This window comes from Hyla sarda, chromosome 4 (genome assembly GCF_029499605.1).
Source record: "Hyla sarda isolate aHylSar1 chromosome 4, aHylSar1.hap1, whole genome shotgun sequence".
Classification (NCBI taxonomy): Eukaryota; Metazoa; Chordata; class Amphibia; order Anura; family Hylidae; genus Hyla; species Hyla sarda.
The window spans coordinates 342,452,733-342,475,265 of NC_079192.1; the positions used below are offsets into that span (position 1 = coordinate 342,452,733).

The window sequence follows — 22,533 nt, forward strand, 5'->3', positions numbered from 1 at the left end:
TATATATATATATATATATATATATATATATACATATAGAGAGATACATTAGATATAGTCATGAGATAGATAGACAGATAGACATACTTACAAACAGATACATAGATAGCTATATATATATATACACACATATAGAGAGATACATTAGATATAGTTATGAGATAGATTGATAGTCTATATTAGGACATAAAATGTAATGTTTACATAGATTGTAATGCTACAAATATACAAATCTTCCTAGTAATAAAGTGAACTACATCTCAGCTCATAAGCATGGATTCCATGTCTCCATGCAGGGTGCATTGCATAACACTGGGGCTGTGTGCTCCTCTAAGCATCTGTTGTGGTCTGGCTGTTTACATGCCATCAATCCTATAGAACAGAATCGTATTCATTGGTACCCAGTACAGGCGCCTGTTCCTCCCTGGAGACCCCCACCGTGCTGCACATATTTGATGCATAGATGTGCGTATGTGACTGTCATTGGGAGGCATAGAGAGCAGGAGATCCACATCTTATACATGTGGCAGGGCTCCAGCTAGGCTTCAGTGTGATCCGCTGTGGTCTGTAGGAATCTACCTAGCATTTCCATGTTGCTGGGAGCTGCTGTGAATAATAACTGTGAAGACTCCAGTGTGAGTCAGTGTGTGTAGATAGAGGAGAGGGGGAGAGCGGAGCTGGGAGCTGAAGGCTGAGCACACATCTACACTGCTCTCTATCTATTCTACTCTCCTCTATTTACAATATACAAGGAGAGAGAGAAGAGGCACAAGTGTGGTGTGCAGGATGGGCGCCGTGATGGGAACCTTCTCCTCCCTGCAGACGAAGCAGAGAAGACCCTCTAAAGGTAAGAGCCCTGAGCCCCCACACTGTGCAGTCTGTAGGCAGCTTGTATGATCTATATGTTCAGGTAAGCGGGGACGTTTGGATGCTGATCTGCTATGATGAGGCAGGCGATGTCATGTATCATTGTCTTGCTCGGCCATAATTCTCTATGGCCAGGCAAGTAATGATGTGACAGCTGAAGGCAGGTTGCCATGTGTTACATGGATCAGCTCAGCTGTGTCTTGTAGAGGAGGAGGTCATCGTGTCAGGGAGAGAAGATGAGAATGTGCGTAGCTGCATCACACCTCCTGACACACGACTGTCACCCCAGTGTCCCCTTTGCCAGGCTGCTCTATGTTCTATGGGTTGTTGTGATGCAACAAGCGTCTACAGTCCAGGACCTTAATTTTCCTTCTTCCTAGACTAGATAACCTGTCATAAAATCTGGTGAAATCCACAGGGGAGGAATGGTGCCTCTAATATGGAGGATTGCCATAGAAAACTGTTGCTTCCTGTGTGCTGTTCATATTTGGGTGAAGACAGCATGTAAGAAAGGATGTGTTGTCTATAATATTCCACATTCATCTTCTCATCCTACCAGGCAAACTGTTGGAGGATTCCTCTAACAACTGTTGATTCTTACAGAGTCTTCATTTGTCTCTGTGTTTTCTTTGGCCATTTCTCTTTTCTCGTCATAGCTTTCTCCTGTAACAGTAAGTCAATACAATGATCCAGATTTTTTTTTTATTTTTTTATCTGAGGTAACATATTTTTGTTTTGTTTTGCCTAATACGTGAGATCATCATTGCCTCTTTTGTGTTTATATGAAGGCAACCATATAACATCGTAGTCCTTCCTAAATTTATCAGGCATGTTTAAACATTTTTCTCAGTCAGAGATGATAATAATCTCTGTCTAACTGACCACAGAACACCACTAGATGGATCTTATAGTACGTTACTGTGGGTAACAACAATGTGTTTGCTATGTGGGTTTTTTCACATTTCAAATACCATTTTATTCACATTTAACTCATCCACACAATAAAAAGAGCAAATAAAGGAAAACAATAAATAAACAAATAAAGCAAAGACGAGAGAGAAGCGTTTGTGTACATTTCTACTGTACTTAAACAAAATGATGGAATCCAAGAAGGAAAAGGAAATCCAGCTCCCCTGAAAAATATAGAATAATGGTATGAAAACACAAAAAATCTATTTTATCCTTTAAAAATCAATGAGATGGTGAGAATTAAAAGCAAAGATGAAACGCTGACGTGTTTCGAACCATATGGTTTGAAACGCGTCGGCGTTTCATCTATGCTTTTAATTCTCACCATCTCATTGATTTTTAAAGGATGAAATACATTTTTTGTGTTTTTATACCGTTATTCTATATTTTTCGGGGGAGCTGGATTTCCTTTTCCTTCTTTGATTCCATTGTAACTGGCTACACGGCTTGACCTGCATCCGTGCTCCTCCACCAACTACCCTTCCAGTAGCTACTTCTACAAGGCGGTGAGCTGGTCTATTTTTTCTTTATGTATTTTTTTTAAACAAAATGATGTTACGTAAACAAAATCCCATTTTCCATTGGTTTTCCCCCATTTCACAAATTTGCAAACGTATTGCTAAAATATATTATCATTTTATGACTGATGGGGGAATGTCTGACCTCCAGGAATTTCTTTAAATCCCCTCAGATAAATGAGACTGTCGCAGAAATTTCTACACCATATATGCTACATGTTATTTTGCAGGGGAAAAAAAGGGAACAAACATAGCGAATATGCGAATTTCGCGAACATAGGACAAATAATCGTCAATATGTTCGTGAAATATTGCAAATTCGAATATAGCCCCTGCCACTCATCACTAATGTAAATGCACACTTAGCATTTTCGATGGATAAGCCACAAATTTAGATCCATTGGGGGTCATACTTTTCAGCACCCTCACCCCTCAGCTGTTTGCATTGCTTGCAAAGGTAAAGAAATTTCCAATCTATATAAAAAGTTGCCAGGGGGCGGGAAGTAGGGAAAAAACTATCTTTAACCCTCCTGTTGATTCAGCTCCAGCTTAAAGCAGAGTAGTTGTAATTGAACGGAGAGAACTCCAACAGAAAAAAGCCATTTCACAAAAAGAAATCTACAGTGTTATAACAGGTCCTTCCTAACATGTCCATTACTGTCTGGCAGGTAAGTACTAAAATCACCTTATGATGGATAACCCCTTTAAAGTGCATCTGTCACCTGGTTCTAACATAGAATGAGATAGGGAAAAAGCAAAAGAGAGAAGGGCTATCCCTAGTGTAATATTTCAGGGCTGCTGATGACCCAATCACTTCACCAAAGGTGTGCGCTAACCTACGGTGGTTATACCGAGAAATAGGCAATATATATACAGCTGCTGCACTGCCAACCCTATCTGCTCTCTCCAAGGTGAGAAAATAGACAAATGGAATCTCAAAGAAAACATTTTTGGAGGCACTGCTGTAGGTTTCCTTCAATTCAGTTACCACAGAGACTTGAACGGTTGATGGTTCATTAGAACAACAAGTAATTGGGACAGGGCGTTTTGGCACACACTTGTGCCTTCCTCAGGTCAGTGTAAAAACGCCTCCTGGTGTGAGCGATCCAGTGTGAGCTCCACAGAGATTGAAGCCAGATGACTTACAGATGGAGGTGTTTTTGCACGGACCTGAGGAAAGCACAAGTATTTGATGAAAAGTGTTGTCTCCATTACTCTGAGTGGTTCTAATAAGCAATTAACGTTCTACAGCAGTGCTTCAAAAAAAAAAAAAAAAACTTTTTTTGTTCACTTGAAGGCTACAGAACGACAAAACAAATAGATTTTTTTTGTGATTTCAGAAATGGTGAAGACATATGAGCAATGCTATATACTTCTAGAGCATTTGATCTTTTTTTACCTGACATTAGAACAAAATACAGGCTTAAAAAAGTATTTTTGTAGATGTGAGATGATTTAATGGAATTGTATCACAACGTAAAGGTGAGTGAGATACGTTTAGCATGTTCATCAAGCTGGACAACCTTGTCCTTCCATTCACTAATAGTAGGTGGTTTAGTCAAGAGACAGTAGAGGGGGATGAGCATCTTAGCCACTGTTATTTAGTGTGTAGGTAGGTCTGCTCTAGAGGGCCAAAAGCATGCTGTGGGAGCCAATAGAAGAATTAGCTTTGGGATTAGTTGTATGAAGGTTTTACTGAGAGAGTTAATTTCTCTTAAAGCGTACCCATTAGATCCAACTAATTTTTTTTTTATATATCACTCAGTACCTAATCCTGACCATGTACATAACATTTTTATGTGTCTAGCGCCTTTATTTATTTTTTTATTACACTTTTAATTTAGCTCACTAGTCTGAATTCCTCTCAAAAGGAGGGGGCGTGGCCTTACTGTGCAGGTCTCCGCCCCCTCCCTCAGTATGCTGTCTGCTCACATCTCCCCTGGCATTAGCAAAACTACAACTCCCAGCTTGTCCTCACTGACAGTAGCGGGACACAAGCTGACACTGGGAGGATTTTTCCTCCAGCTGAGAGCCCTGCACTCACAGCTGTCAATCAAGGAAGTGTGTCCATGCTGCATGGACACAGCAGGACTAGAGTGTGTCCAAGCAGGCAGGTGGGCAGTTGTTTGACTGGCTTTTTCAGTATGAAATACTGAAAATTTTCTAATGAAAACAATTGCAAAATCTATTGGTTTTCGTATCTGACTGTGCCAATTTAAAATTGCATTTCAGGAGGGTTCAAGTTCATCACAAAACTATCTTATGTGTGAGAGTGTGACTGGAGGTGAGTACATGGTTTATATTGTATTTACCCCAGACTGAGGACTGAGCCTCTGAAATTTTTTTTCCATTCTTGACGTTAAAGGCTTACTGTCATTAGGAAAAACTTTTGCCATGTTGCCCACACATGTCAAAGGTTTTGATCGCATTGGGCCTCACTCCTGAGACCTGCTGCGTTTGCTTGTTATCGGCCAGGAAAGCCAGCGGGAGGCGGATTCAACCTTGCAGACTTGTACAGAAAAAAGGTTGGATCTGTCTGCCGACAGGCGAGTGCTGGCCTCTGCCACTGGCTGATAACTAGCAATTTCAACAGGTGTCAGGAGTGAGACCTGGTTCTATAAAACCTTTTGACGTGAAGGCTACATATTAAAGGCTTTTTCTTACGTCAGTAACCCTTTAAGTGGTCTGGGGGTAAGACCTAAAGCCCTTTTTGAAGCTTGGTACCACATTTGCCTTTCATCAGTCCTTTGGCACAATACCTACGTATTAGAGACAAGGGTACAGAAATAACTGAATAGAGTTCTATAATAACTCTTGGGTGCAAGCCATCTAGGAGCAGAGCATTGTTTACATTCACTTTTAGTTTAGCTTTTCTTTAATTCAGCCAGTTCATTACATTATGTGATGTGCTATCAGCACTGGCATGACCTACATCAGCTCCTTACTCTTCTTCTGTATACACAGAGCTAATAAACCCATTAAAATATATTTCTAATGGTGTTATCAATTCTGTGAAATAGCACTGTGCACGATCTTTAAAAAAAATTACATGATGAATTTATGAATTTGGCGCCTAAATGCCACAACTGGGTGCTGTTCTTCCCATTCCTTCTTGCATTGCGAAATAGGGCTTCCCGCTTTGTCTCTTTAGCAGCCGTCTACAGCGCGAGACCCTGTGCTGTAGAATAGCATTATACTGGGTCTTGCACTGGAAAGGGCTGTTATGACTCCTATGTGAACAGAGTTATGCAGCACAGAACATGGAGTATGGTACGTCAATCTGGCGTTAAATACATGTCTGCAGAATAGTAATTTGTAAAATTTTCAATAGGGATTCCGTATAAGCATGTCTGCCTTCCTTGATCCCTAGTGACTAACTTTCCTGACCCCCAGCTTTAGTCTTTGAGAATTACAAAGAGACGTTTTTATATTTTTTACTGTTGTGGTGCCACAGGGGTGCTAGAAGAAATACCTTATCACTTCGTGATACGAGGCCATCGTAAAACAGTAAGATAAGCAGGACTGTCTTGGCAGCACAGTGGAATGGGAGACCCCCACTAGTTCGAGTCCTGGGGTGGGACAGAGTGTTGTGGTTAAATTTTACTTTTCTGGAAAAGCTGCTGAGTTACAATAGCAACCAATCATATTGCTTCCTTCATTTTTCAGAGGCCTTCTAAAAAATGAAGGAAGCAATCTGATTGGTTGCTATGGGCAACTCAGAAACTTTTCCTCTGGACAGGTTTTGATAAATCTCCCTCTATGGGGGAGATTCATCAAAACCAGTGTAAAGGAAGGGTTGTGCTGTTGCCCATAGCTACCAATTAGATTGCTTCTTTCATTTTTGAAAAGGCCTCTGAAAAATGAAGGTAACAATATGATTGGTTGCTATTGGCAACTCAGCAGCTTTTCCAGAAAAGTAAAGTTTAACCATAACACTCATTCCCACCCCAGGACTTGAACCAGTGGTGGTCTCCCATTCCACTGTGCAGCTGAGACAGTCCTGCTTATCTTACTGTTTTACATGCATTGAGATCCCCATAGACCACATTGGGCCTATTGGTTTCAACGGGCAAAAAATCACAGAGTTAATGCACTAGTCATAGTTCCCTATACCATTAAAGAAGGGAGGGCTCAATATTCGCGAATATGCACATATATTTTCGCACATGCGCAAAAAAACGAATATGCAAATTTCGCGAATATATGACGAATATTTGTCCATATATTCGCGAAATATCGCAAACTCAAATATGGCCTATGCAAACTCATCACTAGTCGGAGACAGTTTCTCCTGGGCCTGACATGGGGAGTAAAGGAACACACCAATATCAGGTTACGGATAACTGTCTTTACTAAGCAGGGTACAGATGGTATTACACGGACAGTATGGTGCAAAGTGAAGGGGATGTAGGGTAACCCCTTGGGAGCCCTGTTGGGACTTGTGGTGCTTTTACCCAATAAATTGATACTGACTTGAGAGACTTGAAGATTGATCCTGGTATCTAGGGTTCTGTCAAGGTCTTCCACCGTGCGGGTTTGATCTGGGCCTTCCCTTAGAGCACACAGCACACCTTACCACACTTGCTCTGCTCACTAATACTATTTGTGTGGGGAAATTGAAAAGAAAACCGCAATTTTGCTAATTTTGGAAGGTTTCTTTTTCACGCTGTACAATTTACGGTAAAAATGACATGTTTTCTTTATTCTCTGGGTCAATACGATTAAAATGATACCCATGATTACATACTTTTCTATTATTGTACCGCTTCTTAAACTTTTTTAAATCAAATTAGTGCTTTTAAAATCCCTCTATTTTGACAACCTATAACTTTTTAATTTTTTCCATATAAGTGGCGATATGAAGACAAATTTTTTGCGCCATGATCTGTACTTTTTATTCATATTACATTTGCATATATGAAACTTTTAATAATTTTTTTTTCATTAACATTTATGCATGTGGCTATACCAAATATTTTTATAAATTTTTTTTTTATACCACTTTCTGGGGGTAAAATGGAAAAAAAGGATGATTTACATTTTTATTGGGCAGGAGATTTTTCACTTTTTGTTATGCTTAAATTTTTTTACATTTTTTAAACTTTTATTTTACATTTATTTTTTACATTTTTTTAAACTTATTTTTCACTCAGGTGCTCACGGTCATGTACAGGATGTAAATGTACGTCCTGGTGTGTTAAGTACCAGGGCACCATGACGTACTTTTACGTTCTGTGTCATAAAGGGGTTCAATTTGTGTGAAACTCAGCCCTACATAGACCGAGTAAAAAGGTCCACTTTTATCCCTCACTCTAATAAATTAAAACTTAACTTTTAATGAACGAAATGAATAGTGAGTATTAAGCGTGAGTTAAAAACTGAGTACATGCAACACCAGTCCACTGCCAGTTATTGCTGCTTTGTAAGCATACTCTATCACAAAGGTTCACCAGGCACACCTGCAGTGTGTGCCACGGTATGGTGTTTGTGCTGATTTTAAAACATATTCACAGTGCCCCCCCCCCTAACATGTTTTGTCACTAAGTGTGACGTCCTCACAGGTTTTTGTCATTGCCCCATAACCTCTGAGGATGTCACACTTAGTGGCAAAACATGTTAGGGGGGCACTGTAAATATGTTTTAAATTACCTATTGTTAGTCCACCCCTCATTTGGGTCTACTTTTGAGTTATATGCATTAATTGATTAAAGGCACAGTAACACATAAATAACATTCATAAGCATAACAACAACAAAATAATTATAAAAATATATTAATTCTTATTAAAGTGCAAAACATAATTAATAAAACCAAAAGTCTTTTAGTGGGCCCAACACCGGTGGTGTAGGTCTGCCCGAAGCAGTCAGAAACTACAGGACATCCTTTGGTGCTGGGACACCACACTGTCTTTTTTGTCATTTATTGCCCTGTTAACAACAGTTATAAGCCATGTGGGGTTTATTGTTTAAATGAGTTTTCTATAGAAGTCCATTTTGCAGTATCATTACCTAAAGTAGATTTAACAATCTTCCATTTATCATCTGTATATCTATTTGTCAATAGCTGCTCCCAGACTTGAAGTATAGTCCTTAACCTGAGGAAATTGGCATATCTAATATTAAATGCAGTTGAAAAGTGGCACTTGGGACATGTGCCCATGTGCGTGCTTTCTTCTGGGACAGCAGAATAGTGAATACAATCTGTGAATAGCGCACTGTATCCATTTTTGGAAATATGACTTAAGGAGTTTCTTTAAGCTTCAAATGTTATATACCCTTTGTTGGAAATGACAGAGGTCAAATGTTTTCTGTATGTCATCACATGGTTTTCACACACTGTTACTGGTATTTTGTCCCATTCCTCCATGCAGATCTCCTGTACAGCAGTGATGTTTTGGGGCTGTCGCTGGGCAACAGGGACTTTCAATTCCCTCCAAAGGTTTTCTATGGGGTTGAGATTTGAAGACTGGCTAAGCCACTCCAGGACATTGAAATGCTTCTTACGAAGCCACTCCTACATTGCCCGGGCGGTGTGTTTGGGGTCATTGTCATGCTGAAAAACCCAGCCATGTTTCATCTTCAATGACCTTGCTGATGGAAGGAGGTTTTCATGCAAAATCTCACAGTACATGGCCCCATTCATTATTTCCTTTACTTGGATCAGTTGTCCTGGTCCCTTAGCCAAAAAACTGCCCCAAAGCATGATGTTTCCACCCCATGCTTCACAGTAGGTATGGTGTTCTTTGGATGCAACTCAGCATTCTTTCTCCTCCAAACACGAAGAGTTGAGTTTTTACCAAAAAGTTCTACTTTGGTTTAATCTGACCATAGGCCATTCTCCCAATCTTCTTCTCGATCATTTAAATACTCTCTAACAAAGTTCAGACTTGCTCAAACATGTATTGGCTTAAGCAGGGGAACACGTCTTGCACTGCATGATTTGAGTCCCTGGCGGCGTAGTGTGTTACTGATTGTAGCCTTTGTTACATTGATCCAAACTCTCAGTAGGTCATTCACTAGATCCCCCTGTGTGGTCCTGGGATTTTTGCTCACCGTTCTCGTGATCATTTTGACACCACAGGGTGAGATCTTGCGTGGAGCCCCAGATCGAGGGAGATTATCAGTGGTCTTGAATGTCTTCCATTTTCTAATAATTGCTCCCACAGTTTATTTCTTCACTAGTGTTGCTTGCGAATATCGCATATTCGGGAATTCGCGAATATTCGCGCATATAGCACTATATATTCGTAATTACGAATATTTGTTTTTTTTCACAGTACACATCACAGTGATCACCCCTCTCTGCTTCCAGCTTGTGTGGTGTAAAGAAAGCTCTAATACTACTGTGTGAGACTGGCGTGAAAATTTTCGCAATTTGCATATGCTAATTTTCGCATATACGAATTTTCGCTTATGCAAATTTTTTATATGCTAGTTTTCGCATATGCTAATTTTCTCATACGCAAATTTTCGCATATACGAAAATAAAATGCGAGTATTACGAATATGCGAATTTAGCGAATATATGACGAATATTTGTCCATATATTCGCGAAATATCGTGAATTCGAATATGGCCTATGCCGCTCAACACTATTCTTCACACCAAGCTGCTTGCCTATTGCAAATTCAGTCTTCCCAGCCTGGTGCAGGTCTACAATTTAGTTTCTGGTGTCCTTCAACATTTCTTTGGTCTTGGCCATAGTGTAGTTTGGAGTGTGACTGTTTGAGGTTGTGGACAGGTGTCATTAATACAGTATACTGATAACAAGTTCAAACAGGTGCCATTAATACAGGTAACGAGTCGAGGACAGAGGAGATTCTTAAAGAAGAAGTTACAGGTCTGTGAGAGCCAGAAATCTTGCTTGTTTATCTGTGACCAAATACTTATTTTCCACCATAATTAGCACATTCTTTAAAAATCAGACAATGTGATTTTATGAATTTTTTTCTCTTTATGTCTCTCATAGTCAAGGTATACCTATGATTGAAATTACAGCCTCTCTCATCTTTTTAAGTGGGAGAACTTGCACAATTGGTGGCTGACTAAACTCTTTTTTGCCCCACTGTATCATAAAAATAGTTTACCCTATTATGGATAAACAGGATGGCTAGCTGGCAAGGACTGGGAAACCCAAACTTTTCCCACAAATGTGAAGAAATAAAATAACCTAAAATGTCTTAATACACTGAAGCATGGAGAGTTTCCTTCACTTGAATTATGAGGCCTAGGTCAACCCCTGAAATTTTTTTTTTATATGATAACCATCTCAGGATTCCGGAGATTTACTGTTCATCAAAAGTGGACAAAACTTATCTGATCCTCCTCCATGACCAATAGTATTTGGTATTGAATTCCTATAAGGTAACCTGGGAAAGTACATAAAACATTTGTCTCTTTAAAGAAAAGAGGTGACATTTTAAAAAGGTCTTTTTTTGTTGTTGTAAATCAGTAGGTGTTAAAAGAGATATATAAACATAAGTATTTATTACCCATATTTTTCAGTTCTTACAAATTTTGTAATCCTTGACTCAAACATACCTGTCAGAAAGTAATTATTTACACCATTTCAGGATTGCAGTAGCTTTAAAGGTGCCAAAGAAATGCTGCCTCCATTCACTCTCAAAAGACCCCATTTTGTGCACTGGGCCATGATTGTTCAATAATATGTTTCTAGCACAACATTTCAATTTTCATTTTTAACAAGGAGCGCGTATGATAAAAATCACCCAACAATTTGTCACACAACTTCTTCCAAGTACAGCAATACTACATATGTGGTCTCAGGCTCCTGTTTGGGCTTATGGCAGAAGTGCCATTTGGTTTGTGGTGTGCAGATTGGTTTTCAGGTGACATGTTGCTTTTGTAGGGCCACCGACATATTATTAGAGTGTAAACCTTCATGAAGTGACACAATTTTGGAAACTACCTATAAACCCCTCAAGGCATTCATGTAAAGGTCTAGTGAGCACAGCTGTTTTCCAGAAATGAGTGAACAATAGATGTTATGATGCAACAGTTGTAATTTTTCCACAGATGTACCAATTCAGTGCTCAATATGTCATATTTAGCTTAATATTTTGTTGTGTTTCCTGGCCTACCAAGAATGCACAGTATGGAATTACATTTAGAAGCTGTGCAATGATACATCAGGGTATATCCACACGTTTAGGGTTTATATAAGAAAAGGACTTTAAGACAGAACCTCCAAACTGTCATACCTTAAAGGGAGTTAATGTGAAAATTGTTTGGAATCTGGTATACTCACTGCTATATCAGAATTACCACCTCAATGTGGATAAGTTCTATACCAGCAAAAAGGGAATATCCCACGGATAAAAGTTATCACTTATCTATAGGCAGCCAACTGAACTTCAAATCATTTTTGATTCTCAAGCTTAGATTTACCCGTCCAACACAAACATAAGTAATAATCTCAGGATTGTGGACTCAAAGTTGTCTTATTCTTGGGACTATTGGTCTGACCAACATCACAGCCTGATGCCTGCTATAAATGAATGTTGCGTTTGTGGTCAGGGAGTATGAGTATTGTAGCGGAGAGCTGCTATCCCACAGCTATTCTCCACTTATGATCCCAGGGAGGCTCAGGAACAAGGCAATTGTAAATCCACAAGCAGAGTTTCCAGCAGGCAAAGTAATACAGCAATACCCCACCAGCACTCCCAATAACTGGACGACACACAGTTTCAGGAGCAGAACTCACAATCTTTATTCCACACAAGGTGGTATCCGAAAAGGGTTCCATGCGTTTGGGCCCTGCGGTTGGTCTCCGTTTGGCAGTTAAACCATACAATAATCTTAGCCATCCACACTTAAATTCACCTGGATTATGGTTCCTTCGTTCGGTACTTTGTTTTTACCGAATGGGGACTCTTTAGGTCTCTCCGTTCGGTAGTTACAGAGTTCTGGAGGTCTCAGCGGTGTTCGGTTGTTTGAGTGTCCGATTTGAGTTCCAGACCCTCGACGACCAAACACCGCTGAAACTTTCATGCGTAAGATGGCCGCCGCACGTGGTTCGTATACCGAACAGCGGACACCCAGGCATCAGTAATTACAATTTAAGTTGCAGTTTTGTTTATGAGAAGTGTGAATGCCTAACGAGGCGCACACTCTCACTGGGGGGGTCATATGGTTCGGTAGTTTCCTTCCCATAAACTACTGAACCCACATACAAAGAGCATACAGAAACACATGAACACAATACACAAATACAGTCAAATATTCAGGTTATGGGACAGGCTGAACCCATTCCGCTACAAGTATCCTACTAAAACAGTGCAAGATGCCTCTCTTCTGAGCTCTCATGCTCCTCAGTGATGAAAATACTATTATACTACACAGTATTATGACAAAGAAGCTATTTATTCTTCTCCTGAAATGGATAACGCTGATCTCCTGCAGGGACAACGGCTCTTCCCGCTAATGGGGCGTGTTGACCTCAGCACAAAGCAGCGGCCGACACGCCCCTCCAGTCGACAAACCCAGTTCCCTGGGAGAGCCGGATTCAATCTTCCTGCATTCTTTAATCCATAGATACAAGTGAATTGTTAAAGGGGTACTCCACTGGAAAACATTCTTTTTAAATCAACTGGTGCCAAAAACTTAAAAAGATCTGTTACTTCTATTAAAAAATCTTACTCCTTCCAGTACCTATCAGCTGCTATATGCTACAGAGGAAGTTCTTTTCTTTTTTAATTTAATTCCGGCTGACTACAGTGCTTTCTACTGACACCTCTGTCCATTTTAGGAACTGTCCAGAGTAGGAGCAAATCCCCATAGCAAACATCTCCTGCTCTGGACAGTTCCTGATATGGACATAGGTGTCAGCAGAGAGCACTGTGGTCAGACAGAAAGGAAATTCAAAAGAAAAGAACTTCCTCTGGAGCATACAGCAGCTGATAAGTACTGGAAGGGTTTAGATTTTTAAATATAATTTACAAATCTGTTTATCTTTCTGGCATCAGTTGTTTGAAAAAAAAAAAAAGTTTTCCAGCGGAGTACCCATTTAAGCACTGGATGAAGAAAGGGAACAGTTGGCCATTTGGCTTCCTGCCCGGCCACCCAGCGCTTCCCCTATGATGCAGACAGCACGATTAATGCAGCTGGCATCATTCTTTTCTGGCCAGGCCTTACTACAAAAGGCCAGAGCAGCGATCAGCCGACAAACAAGCAAATGCTTATTAGTCAGCTGATTGGATATTTTGTGAGATAATTTAAATTATCACTTTTGGCTGCATATTGCATTGTGTAAACAGGAGATGTGCAAACAACAGAAATTAATTGAAAAGGCCACACAAATGATCCAGCAATTGTTCATATATTCCAACAGCACGTTTGGTTAAGCCAGGGGTACTCAACTGGTGGACTGCGGTCCAGATCCGGACCACCAGTCATCCGGACCACCCGTCCGATTTACCATCATTAATTTGTATCGGTGTCTTTAGACACTGATACAAATGAATAGCTGCGGCCGAACGTTGTGTCCCTGCCCGCCCGGTGTGATGCAGGCTGCACGATTAGCGCTGCCGGCATCATCTGCTCTGGCCAGGCCACCGTTATTGCCACCGCTGCTTTATACAGCGGTGGCTTTTGGGAAGTAGTGTGGCACGGCGCAGCGTAACATGCCACGTGGACTGAATATCGGGAGATGAGGAGGGGAGGCTGCTGGGAACAGACGTGGCCCCCGTAGGCACGCACGTTTGTTCTTAGCCCCGCCTGCAGTGGGGGGAAAAAGTGAATTCCAGCCCTGTACACCGGTGTCCTGTCATAGTCGGCTGTGAGCGCTGCCGACCCACGCTACATCCCCTGCAACTGAAGCTGCTGAGCGAAGCTGATCTCCTGTCAGAAAGGTGAGGGGTGGGTGAGAAATGGCACAGCGGTACCATTCATTGTGGGAGCACAGCGGCATCATTCCTTGTGGGAGCACAGCAGCATCATTCACTGTGGAGGCACAGCGGCATCATTCATTGTGGGGGCACAGTGACATCATTTATTGAGAGGGCACAGTGGCATAATTCATTGTTTTATGGTACAATAAGTCGGTACAGGGCACAATGTTTGTCAAAATTATATTTGGGGACATAGTGTGTGGCAGTAATATTCCAGGAACATAGCATGTGGCAGTAATATAACAGGGATATAGCGTGTCGTAGTACTATACCAGGGGCATACCAAGTGGCAGTACTATACCAGGGGCATACTATGTGGTAGAAATATACCAGGGATACAGCATGTGGCAGTAATATACCTAGAGCACAGCGTGCGGCAGTAATATATTAGGGGCATAGCATGTGGCAGCGCTATACCAGGGGTATAGCGTGTGGCAGTAATATACTAGGGCACAGTGGGAAGCAGTAATGTATGCAGGGGCATAGTGTGTGGCAGCACTATACGAGGGGCATAGCGTGGGGCAGTAATATACCATGGCACAGTGTGAGGCAGTAATATATCCAGGGGCACAGCGTGCAGGCAGTAATATATCCAGGAGCACAGCGTGCAGGCAGTAATATGTCCAGGGGAACAACGTGCAAGCAGTAATATATACAGGGGCATATCGTGTGGCAGTAATATACCAGGGGAACAGCATGCGGCAGTAATATATGCAGAGGTATAGTATATGGCAGTATTATATTCAGAGGGTATCGTGTGTGGCAGTAATATATTTAGGGGTACAGTGTGTGGCAGTAATATATTTAGGGGCACTGTGTGGCAGTATTATATTCAGGGGTACAGCATGTGGTAGTATTTTATTCAGAGGATCTCAATGTGGCAGTATTTTATTTAGGGGTACAGTATGGCAGAATTACATTCAGGGGCAGTATTTTATTATCTGTGGCAGTATTATTTTCATGGGTACAGTATGTGGTAGTATTATTTTCAGGGGTACAGTAGGCAGCTGTATTATTTTTAGGGGTACAGTATGCGGCAGTATTATTTCCAGGAGTACAGTAGGCAGTGGTATTATTTTTAGGGGTACAGTATGTGGCAGTATTCAGAAAATACAGGAAACAGTACATTTAAATCCTCTAGAGTTCAGTTATTTTACCTATTCAGTTATTTTACCTATATCCTTCATGGCACTGCAGCAACTAGGTGTGAACCAGGCCTTAGCGCTTAGCTCGGACTTTTACCAGTGACAGACCTGGATGAGCGGACCCTTACTAAAAATAGTTGAGTACCCCTGGGTTAAGCCCTTTGAAGGCTCAGCTAACGAGAACTGATCACTGAGATCAGGGTTTGTAATGAAAATACAGAAAAATGCAGATTATGGGTAGGGCTCTGGGCGCATTCACAGCATATTTCCCACTGCGGCCAGGTAGCTCTGTGTGTCCGTTCATAGTGGCAGATTTCCCCCTGTAGAAATCTGCCGCTACAAGCAGACACACAGAGCTACCTGGCCGCAGCCAGGTGCTCGCTTTGCAGTCCCTCTGTGACTGCAGTTGGCTGGGTTCACACAGTTTTTTAAAATCTTTTCAATCTGCTGTCAAAAAGGCACTGAATAACTGCATATGTTTTGTTGTTGTTGTTTTTTTGGCTGTTTATTTTATTGTTTAGTTTTTTGTTGTTATTGTGGGGTTTTCAATAGCAGCTGGCAAAACATAAGTCTGCACCATTCCTTCTTGTCATAAATGACCTGGATAAACCTGGCAATGCTAATCACAATGGAAAACTCACACAATCAATTTAGCTTCTAATTTGCAGTCCTTTGCCTATGGGGAATGCTTCATTGAATTTCGACTGCGTGTTTTGTAACCAAAGCTTGGATTTTGTTATTAAAGATATGTTAATAAATAAATGTATGCAAAAAAATGCAACAAAATGCTGTGTGTGAACCCAGTGCTTACAGCAGTTTGTGGACCATCAACCATAGCACTTTAATAGCTACAAGCTGAATGATCATTTGGCCAACAGCTATCTATACAATGTTCCCATCCCATGCATGCTTGGCTTCATGTGTTCTGAATAGAAAGAGATTGGGTATGCTGCTGACAGACTCCTCTGTGGCAGCTTATGTCCCCAAGAACAAAAGGATCAGAGTAGCCAGTATTCTTCCAGCTCAGTACACCAGAGGGATTTGCTGAAGTGGTGTAATTAGTTAGTTAGGTTTAGTTGTCATGGTAATGAACATCCCAAAGATGAATCCTCCATCTCCATGCAATTCCACAGACCTAGACTGCCTATGGCATTGCATGTAACATGTGGTGTCAAGTAGAGATGAGTGAATTTTTTAAATTTTTTGAAAAAATTAGATTCGATCTCAATAAATTCACGGTGAATCGATATAATAAAGTGTGTGTTTTTTACTCTTTTCACTTTTTTTTCTTTTTTTAACATTTTTTAACAGACTGTTCCATGATGGGAGTAGTAGTACATGTACTAATAGATAAATCGCCCCAGGGTCTGACACCCGTTGCAATCCTCCTATATAATGTAGATGCGGGCGGCCGGCCGCTCTTCTGCACGATCCTGCACTATGTTCTGCAATGTGAAGTTCTTCACATCACAGATTCATACTTCCCACAGAGAGCTGTGATTGGCCAGATGGTTCCAGCCAATCACAAGTCTCTGCGGGAAATATGAATAATTGGTATATATTAATATATACACTGCTCAAAAATATAAAGGGAACACTAAGATAACACATCCCAGATCTGATTGAATGAACTATTTGTATGAAATACTTTCGTCTTTACATAGTTGAATGTGCTGACAACAAAATCACACAAAAATTATCAATGGAAATCAGATTTATCAACCCATGGAGGTCTAGATATGGAGTCACACTCAAATTCCAAGTGGAAAACCACACTACAGGCTGATCCACCTTTAATGAAACAAGTCAAAATGAGGCTCAGTAGTGTGTGTGGCCTCTACGTGCCTGTATGACCTCCCTATAACACCTGGGCATGCTCCTGATGAGGTGGCCGATGGTCTCCTGAGGGATGTCCTCCCAGACCTGGACTAAAGCAAGACATGATGTCCCAGATGTCCTCAATCGGATTCAGGTGTGGGGAATGGGCGGGCCAATCCATAGCATCAATGCCTTCCTCTTGCAGGAACTGCTGACACACTCCAGTCACATGAGGTCTAGCATTGTCTTGCATTAGGAGGAACCCAGGGGTCTGAGGATCTCATCTCGGTATCTAATGGCAGTCAGGCTACCACTGGCAAGCACATGGAGGGCTGTGCGGTGCCCAAAAGAAATGCCACTCCACACCATTACTGACCCAACACCAAACCAGTCATGCTGGAGGATGTTGCAGGCAGCAGAATGTTCTCAGTGGCGTCTCCAGACTCGGTCACGTCTGTCACATGTGATCAGTGTGAACCTGCTTTCATCTGTGAAGAGCACAGGGCGCCAGTGGAGAATTTGCCAATCTTGGTGTTCTCTGGCAAATGCCAAAAGTCCTTCATGGTTTTGGGCTGTAAGCACAACCCTCACCTGTGGATGTGGGGCACTCATACCACCCTCATGGAGTCATTTTGCAGGGCTCTGGCGGTGCTCCTCCTGCTCCTCCTTGCACAAAGGTGGAGGTAGTGGTCCTGCTACTGGATTGTTATCCTCCAACAGCCTCCTTCAAGTCTCCTGATGTACTGGCCTGTCTCCTGGTAGCACCTCCATGCTCTGGACACTACGCTGACAGACACAGCAAACCTTCTTGCCACAGCTCGCATTGATGTGCCATCCTGGATGAGCTGCACTACCTGAGCCACTTATGGGGGCTGTAGACTCCGTCTCATGCTACCACTAGAGTGAAAGCTCAGCCAGCATTCAAAAGTTACCAAAACATCAGCCAGGAAGCATAGGGACTGAGAAGTGGTCTGTGGTCACCACCTGCAGAACCAAATCTTTATTGGGGGTGTCTTGCTAATCGCCTATAATTTCCACCTGCTGTCTGTTTTGCACAACAGCATGTAAAATAGATTTTCAATCAGTGTGGCTTCCTGAGTGGACAGTAGAAAACAGAAGAAAGACAAAAAAACGGGGCGCTATCTCGTATGTTGTCGTGGGATAGAAAAGAGGGACCCACCACCTCACCTAATGTGCTGTACCGACCTGCTGAGAGGATGCAACAGTGTAAGCCCAACACTAGGGATGTGCCGTTTAATGTCCCCGATACCTGCTGCCGCTCCGCTGCCATATTCTCCGGTCCTCCCGTCCGCTTCATAGTGTTCGATGGAGGAGCATGTGACACACACGTCACTCCACCTCCTCCCCCGTGCCAAGCGTAACGCTACGGAGGAATCGGAGTGACGTGTATGTCACATGCTCCTCCATAGGATGCCATGATGCGGACCGGGAGGACGGAAGAATGGTAGCACCGGACGGAGGACAGCTGCAGGTGAGCTGTGTGCTTCTGCTAATGTCTACAGGGGGGCTTGCTGTCTAAAGGGGGGCCCTGTTGCTGCTGTCTAAAGGGGGCCCTGCTGCTGCTGTCTGAAGGGGGCCCTGCTGCTGACGGAAAACAGCTGCAGGTGAGCTGTGTGCTGCTGCTAATGTCTGGTATCGGCGAGTACTAGAATTACAGTAACGGTACTCGTACTCGGTCTTTAAAAAATGGTATCGGGACATCCCTACCCAACACTGCGGAGAGTTGTGGGTGGAGATCAGGAGATGCAGTATGCAGCTCTATCTCCCCTATCCGTATCCCGTAGGGTGTGGAATGATAGAGGAAGAATTGGTAGACAAAGGTGGGGAATTGTGTAGAGTGCACCTGCTGTCAAAAGACAGACTCAAAATGCCATGGTTGCATAGGACAATTTATTGAAATGTTTTAGGACAATGCGTTTCGGAGCTCACATGCGCCTTCATCAGGTCCACAAAAGGATAAGATCAATGCGTCCTGAGGTGCTGGCTGTGCTTGAATAGCTGTTGGTTACAACGGGTGTCAGTCCCCCGGGGGAGATCTGTTTATTAGTACAGGTGCTACTCCCATCATGGAACAGTCTGTTCCATAATGGGAGTAGTAAGTACTACCTAAAAAATGTAAAAATAAAGAAAAAAAAAACATTACTAATAAAAAGTTTAATAAAATTAATTCTAAAAAATATATAATTTTTACATTTAAATGGCCCCTCTCTACATTTTATTATTGTCGGCTACATTTTTAGGTCCCTACCACACACATAAATTGGTATCTGTTTAAAAATTAATTGAAATTTTGTTATAGGAAAAAAACAACTTGTTAAATACATTTATTTACTGCAAAAACTCAGTGGAATTGTAACCTTAGAGTAATAACAAAATGGAATGAATGAAGAAATTCGTCATTTCGAATCGAATGGAAATTCGGATTCGGTCAGAATCAAATTTTTCATGAAATTCGGAACAAATTTGTATTCGTCCAATTCGATTCGCTCATCTCTAGTGTCAAGTATAAGAAGCTCTCTGGAATGATTCCACATCATCAAGTTATAGAAATTTGCTCATATATGCCATCACTTGCACAGGGCCTCATTGCACTTCTCTGAACAGCAGTGTGGCTGGGGTCCACTGTAAGAGGGAAAAATGGTAAAGAGGATGCAGCACTACACCAGTGGCATACCCCCCTTTATTCTCATGTTTGGTGACGGATTCCCGAGGTTGAATTTCTACTGATCATAAAGGGATGGCATATTTTGATGGGCATGCCCTTTTACAGGGGTACTCAGGTGAAAAACTATTATGTTTAAATCAACTGGTGTCAGAAAGTTAAACAAATTTTGTATACTGTATACTACAGAGGAAGTTGAGTTGTTCTTTTCTGTCTGACCACAGTGCTCTCTGCTGACACATCTGTCCATGTCAGGAACTGTCCAGAGCAAGATAGGTTTGCTATGGGGATTACAGCAGCTGATAAATACTCGAAGGATTAAGATTTTTTAATAGAGGTAATTTACAAATCTGTTAAATTTTCTGGAGCCAGTTGACTTTTAAAAAATTGTTTCCCCTTTAAGGCATTTTTACACTAAGCGTGCATTATCAATTCAGAGTGTGCACTGGAAAAGCCTATAGAGTAAAAATGTCTAGAGACCCTCAGAGTGTCAATTTGGCCCCTGCTTGGGCAGTATACAGTACATCAGAGTTTGCTGTATACAATAAAGGAAAGAGCTGCACTACATCATTGAATAGGACAGAGTATACACATTTTTTCATAGGTGCCTAAGAATAACGGATGACACATAAGTATTCAGACCCTTTGCTATGACACTTGAAATTTTGCCCTGGGGCCTCCCAATTTCCTTGATAATCTCTGAGATGTTTTTACATCTGGATTGGAGTCACCTGTGGTAAATTCAGTTGACTGGACAGAATTTGAAAAGACACAACCCTGTCTATATAAGGTCTCACTGCTGATTGTGCACATCAGAGCAAAACCAAACCAAGAGATGGAAAGAACTGCCTGTAGAGAGAGGATTGTGTGGAGGCACACATCTGGAAAAGGGTACAAAAATTATGCTGCACTAAAAGTTCCCAAAGCACAATGGCCACCATAAGTTTGGAACAACCAGGACTCTTCCTAGAGCTAATCAGGGTAGAAAGGGCCTTGGTAAGGACGTGACCAAGACCCAAATGGTCACCCCGGCTGAGCTCCAAAGATTACTGCAACACTTCATCCATCTTGGCTTTATGCAGAGCAGCCATAAGGAAGCCTCTTTTCAGTAGAAGACACATAAAAGCCAACCTTTGCCAGAGAAGAATGGCAGAAAATCCCAAAATCCAGATATGCAGACCTTGTGGCATTATCCTCAAGAAGACGGGAGGCTGTAATCGCTACCAAAAATGTTAAAGGTGTTTCAACTAAGTAGTATTTAAAGGGTCTGAATACTAATGCAAATTTTTAGTTTTTCTTTTGATAAATAAGCCATGATTTCTAATTTCTGTTTTCACTTTGTAATTTTTGGGTATATAAGGGTATTGCATGCAGAATTATGAGGGAACTTAAATTGGGTTGTTATTGTTAGCACAAGGGTGCAACATAACAAATTGTGAAATAAGTAAAAAGTTTCAAAGACTTTCCAAATGCATCCAAATCCACTGTTGATCTCACCCTATGTATTTTATGTGCCAAATATAACTTATTTATTCAGATTGATTCAATCTGAATCATCAAGTACACGAATCAACAAGCCCTTATGCTACTTACACACTGTCTCGTGCATTGTTTGTTCCAGCCTTGGCTTTTATTACTGCCACACAGAATTTTCAGACTTTGCAAAAAGCACCTGCTACTTTTAGGTGCATTTCTGCATATTTTTTTCTGATTGAAAAAGCCATGCAAAAATATATGGCTTAATGCATGTGAATTACGTTTGAAAACTGGCAGCTAATTTTTTAAAACACAAATTCCATATGGAATAGGCATCTTATTTTTTACCATGACAATTGGCGAACATGCGCTAGGGGGTGTTTATTCAAATATAGGTATATTCTACATTATGTTATTCAGCTGTATTGTACAAGATATTTCTCTCTGTTGTGGCTGCCAAGTCATTGTTTTTAAGTGTTTTTGCTTCCAATGATTATTAATAAATACATGATTCTCTTGTCTGTGGCTCCTAGCATGTCATTCTTCTTACGTCCACAATCTATAGCTGTCAGAAAACACACAGGAATACATTTCATTATGTGTCCTACACTAAAATATGACTGTAGACTGTAGTTATAAAATGATACAAGCGACACCAGCCAAATCTATTATCCCTTCTACCAGTTTTATTAAACCAGTGAACCCAACCACAGTTGGTGAACCTTGTAAAAATAAAATATTTTATGCACCATATTTCCCATACTTTATATAGCATTAAAATATTTGACAGTAATGTACATAGTTCATATTGTCAGTAAATTAGTTTGCTGGTCACTGCAGTGCCACATGGGACACCGAACAACTTCACACCATGACTTCTCCTTCATACATAAAATAATGCCTAAAATACATAACTGTATTCACACATATATATCTGTTTCCGTATGGAATTCCAACGCAACAAATCCTATTTGCTGCTGCAGAAATGCGAGCAAATCCCGTAGAGCAAATGTAAGGGAGAAAATACAGCCATAATTTGGCAGGTACTTAGGCACATAATTTGGGGCATAAATGTCTCAACTGAAAATATAAATTTTTGGGGTTATAGCTTTTGCTAAAGCAAAAATAAAGCTTAAAAACATCTAAAAT

At 41.2% G+C, this 22,533-nt stretch overlaps 1 protein-coding gene across 3 annotated transcripts in view; it reads left to right on the plus strand.

The window, feature by feature from the left end:
• Window positions 1–411: 411 nt before the first annotated feature.
• KCNIP1 (potassium voltage-gated channel interacting protein 1) overlaps window positions 412–22,533 on the plus strand; it is a 348,616-nt gene continuing 326,494 nt past the window's right edge. Inside the window, exon 1 of one of the 3 annotated variants that reach the window (XM_056516527.1) lies at window positions 412–847. In XM_056516527.1, the coding sequence (XP_056372502.1) occupies window positions 787–847 (61 nt within the window). In that variant the 5' untranslated portion in view covers window positions 412–786. The remainder of the gene's footprint in view (window positions 848–22,533) is intronic. The other 2 variants (XR_008843083.1, XM_056516525.1) reach the window with 2 other exon arrangements.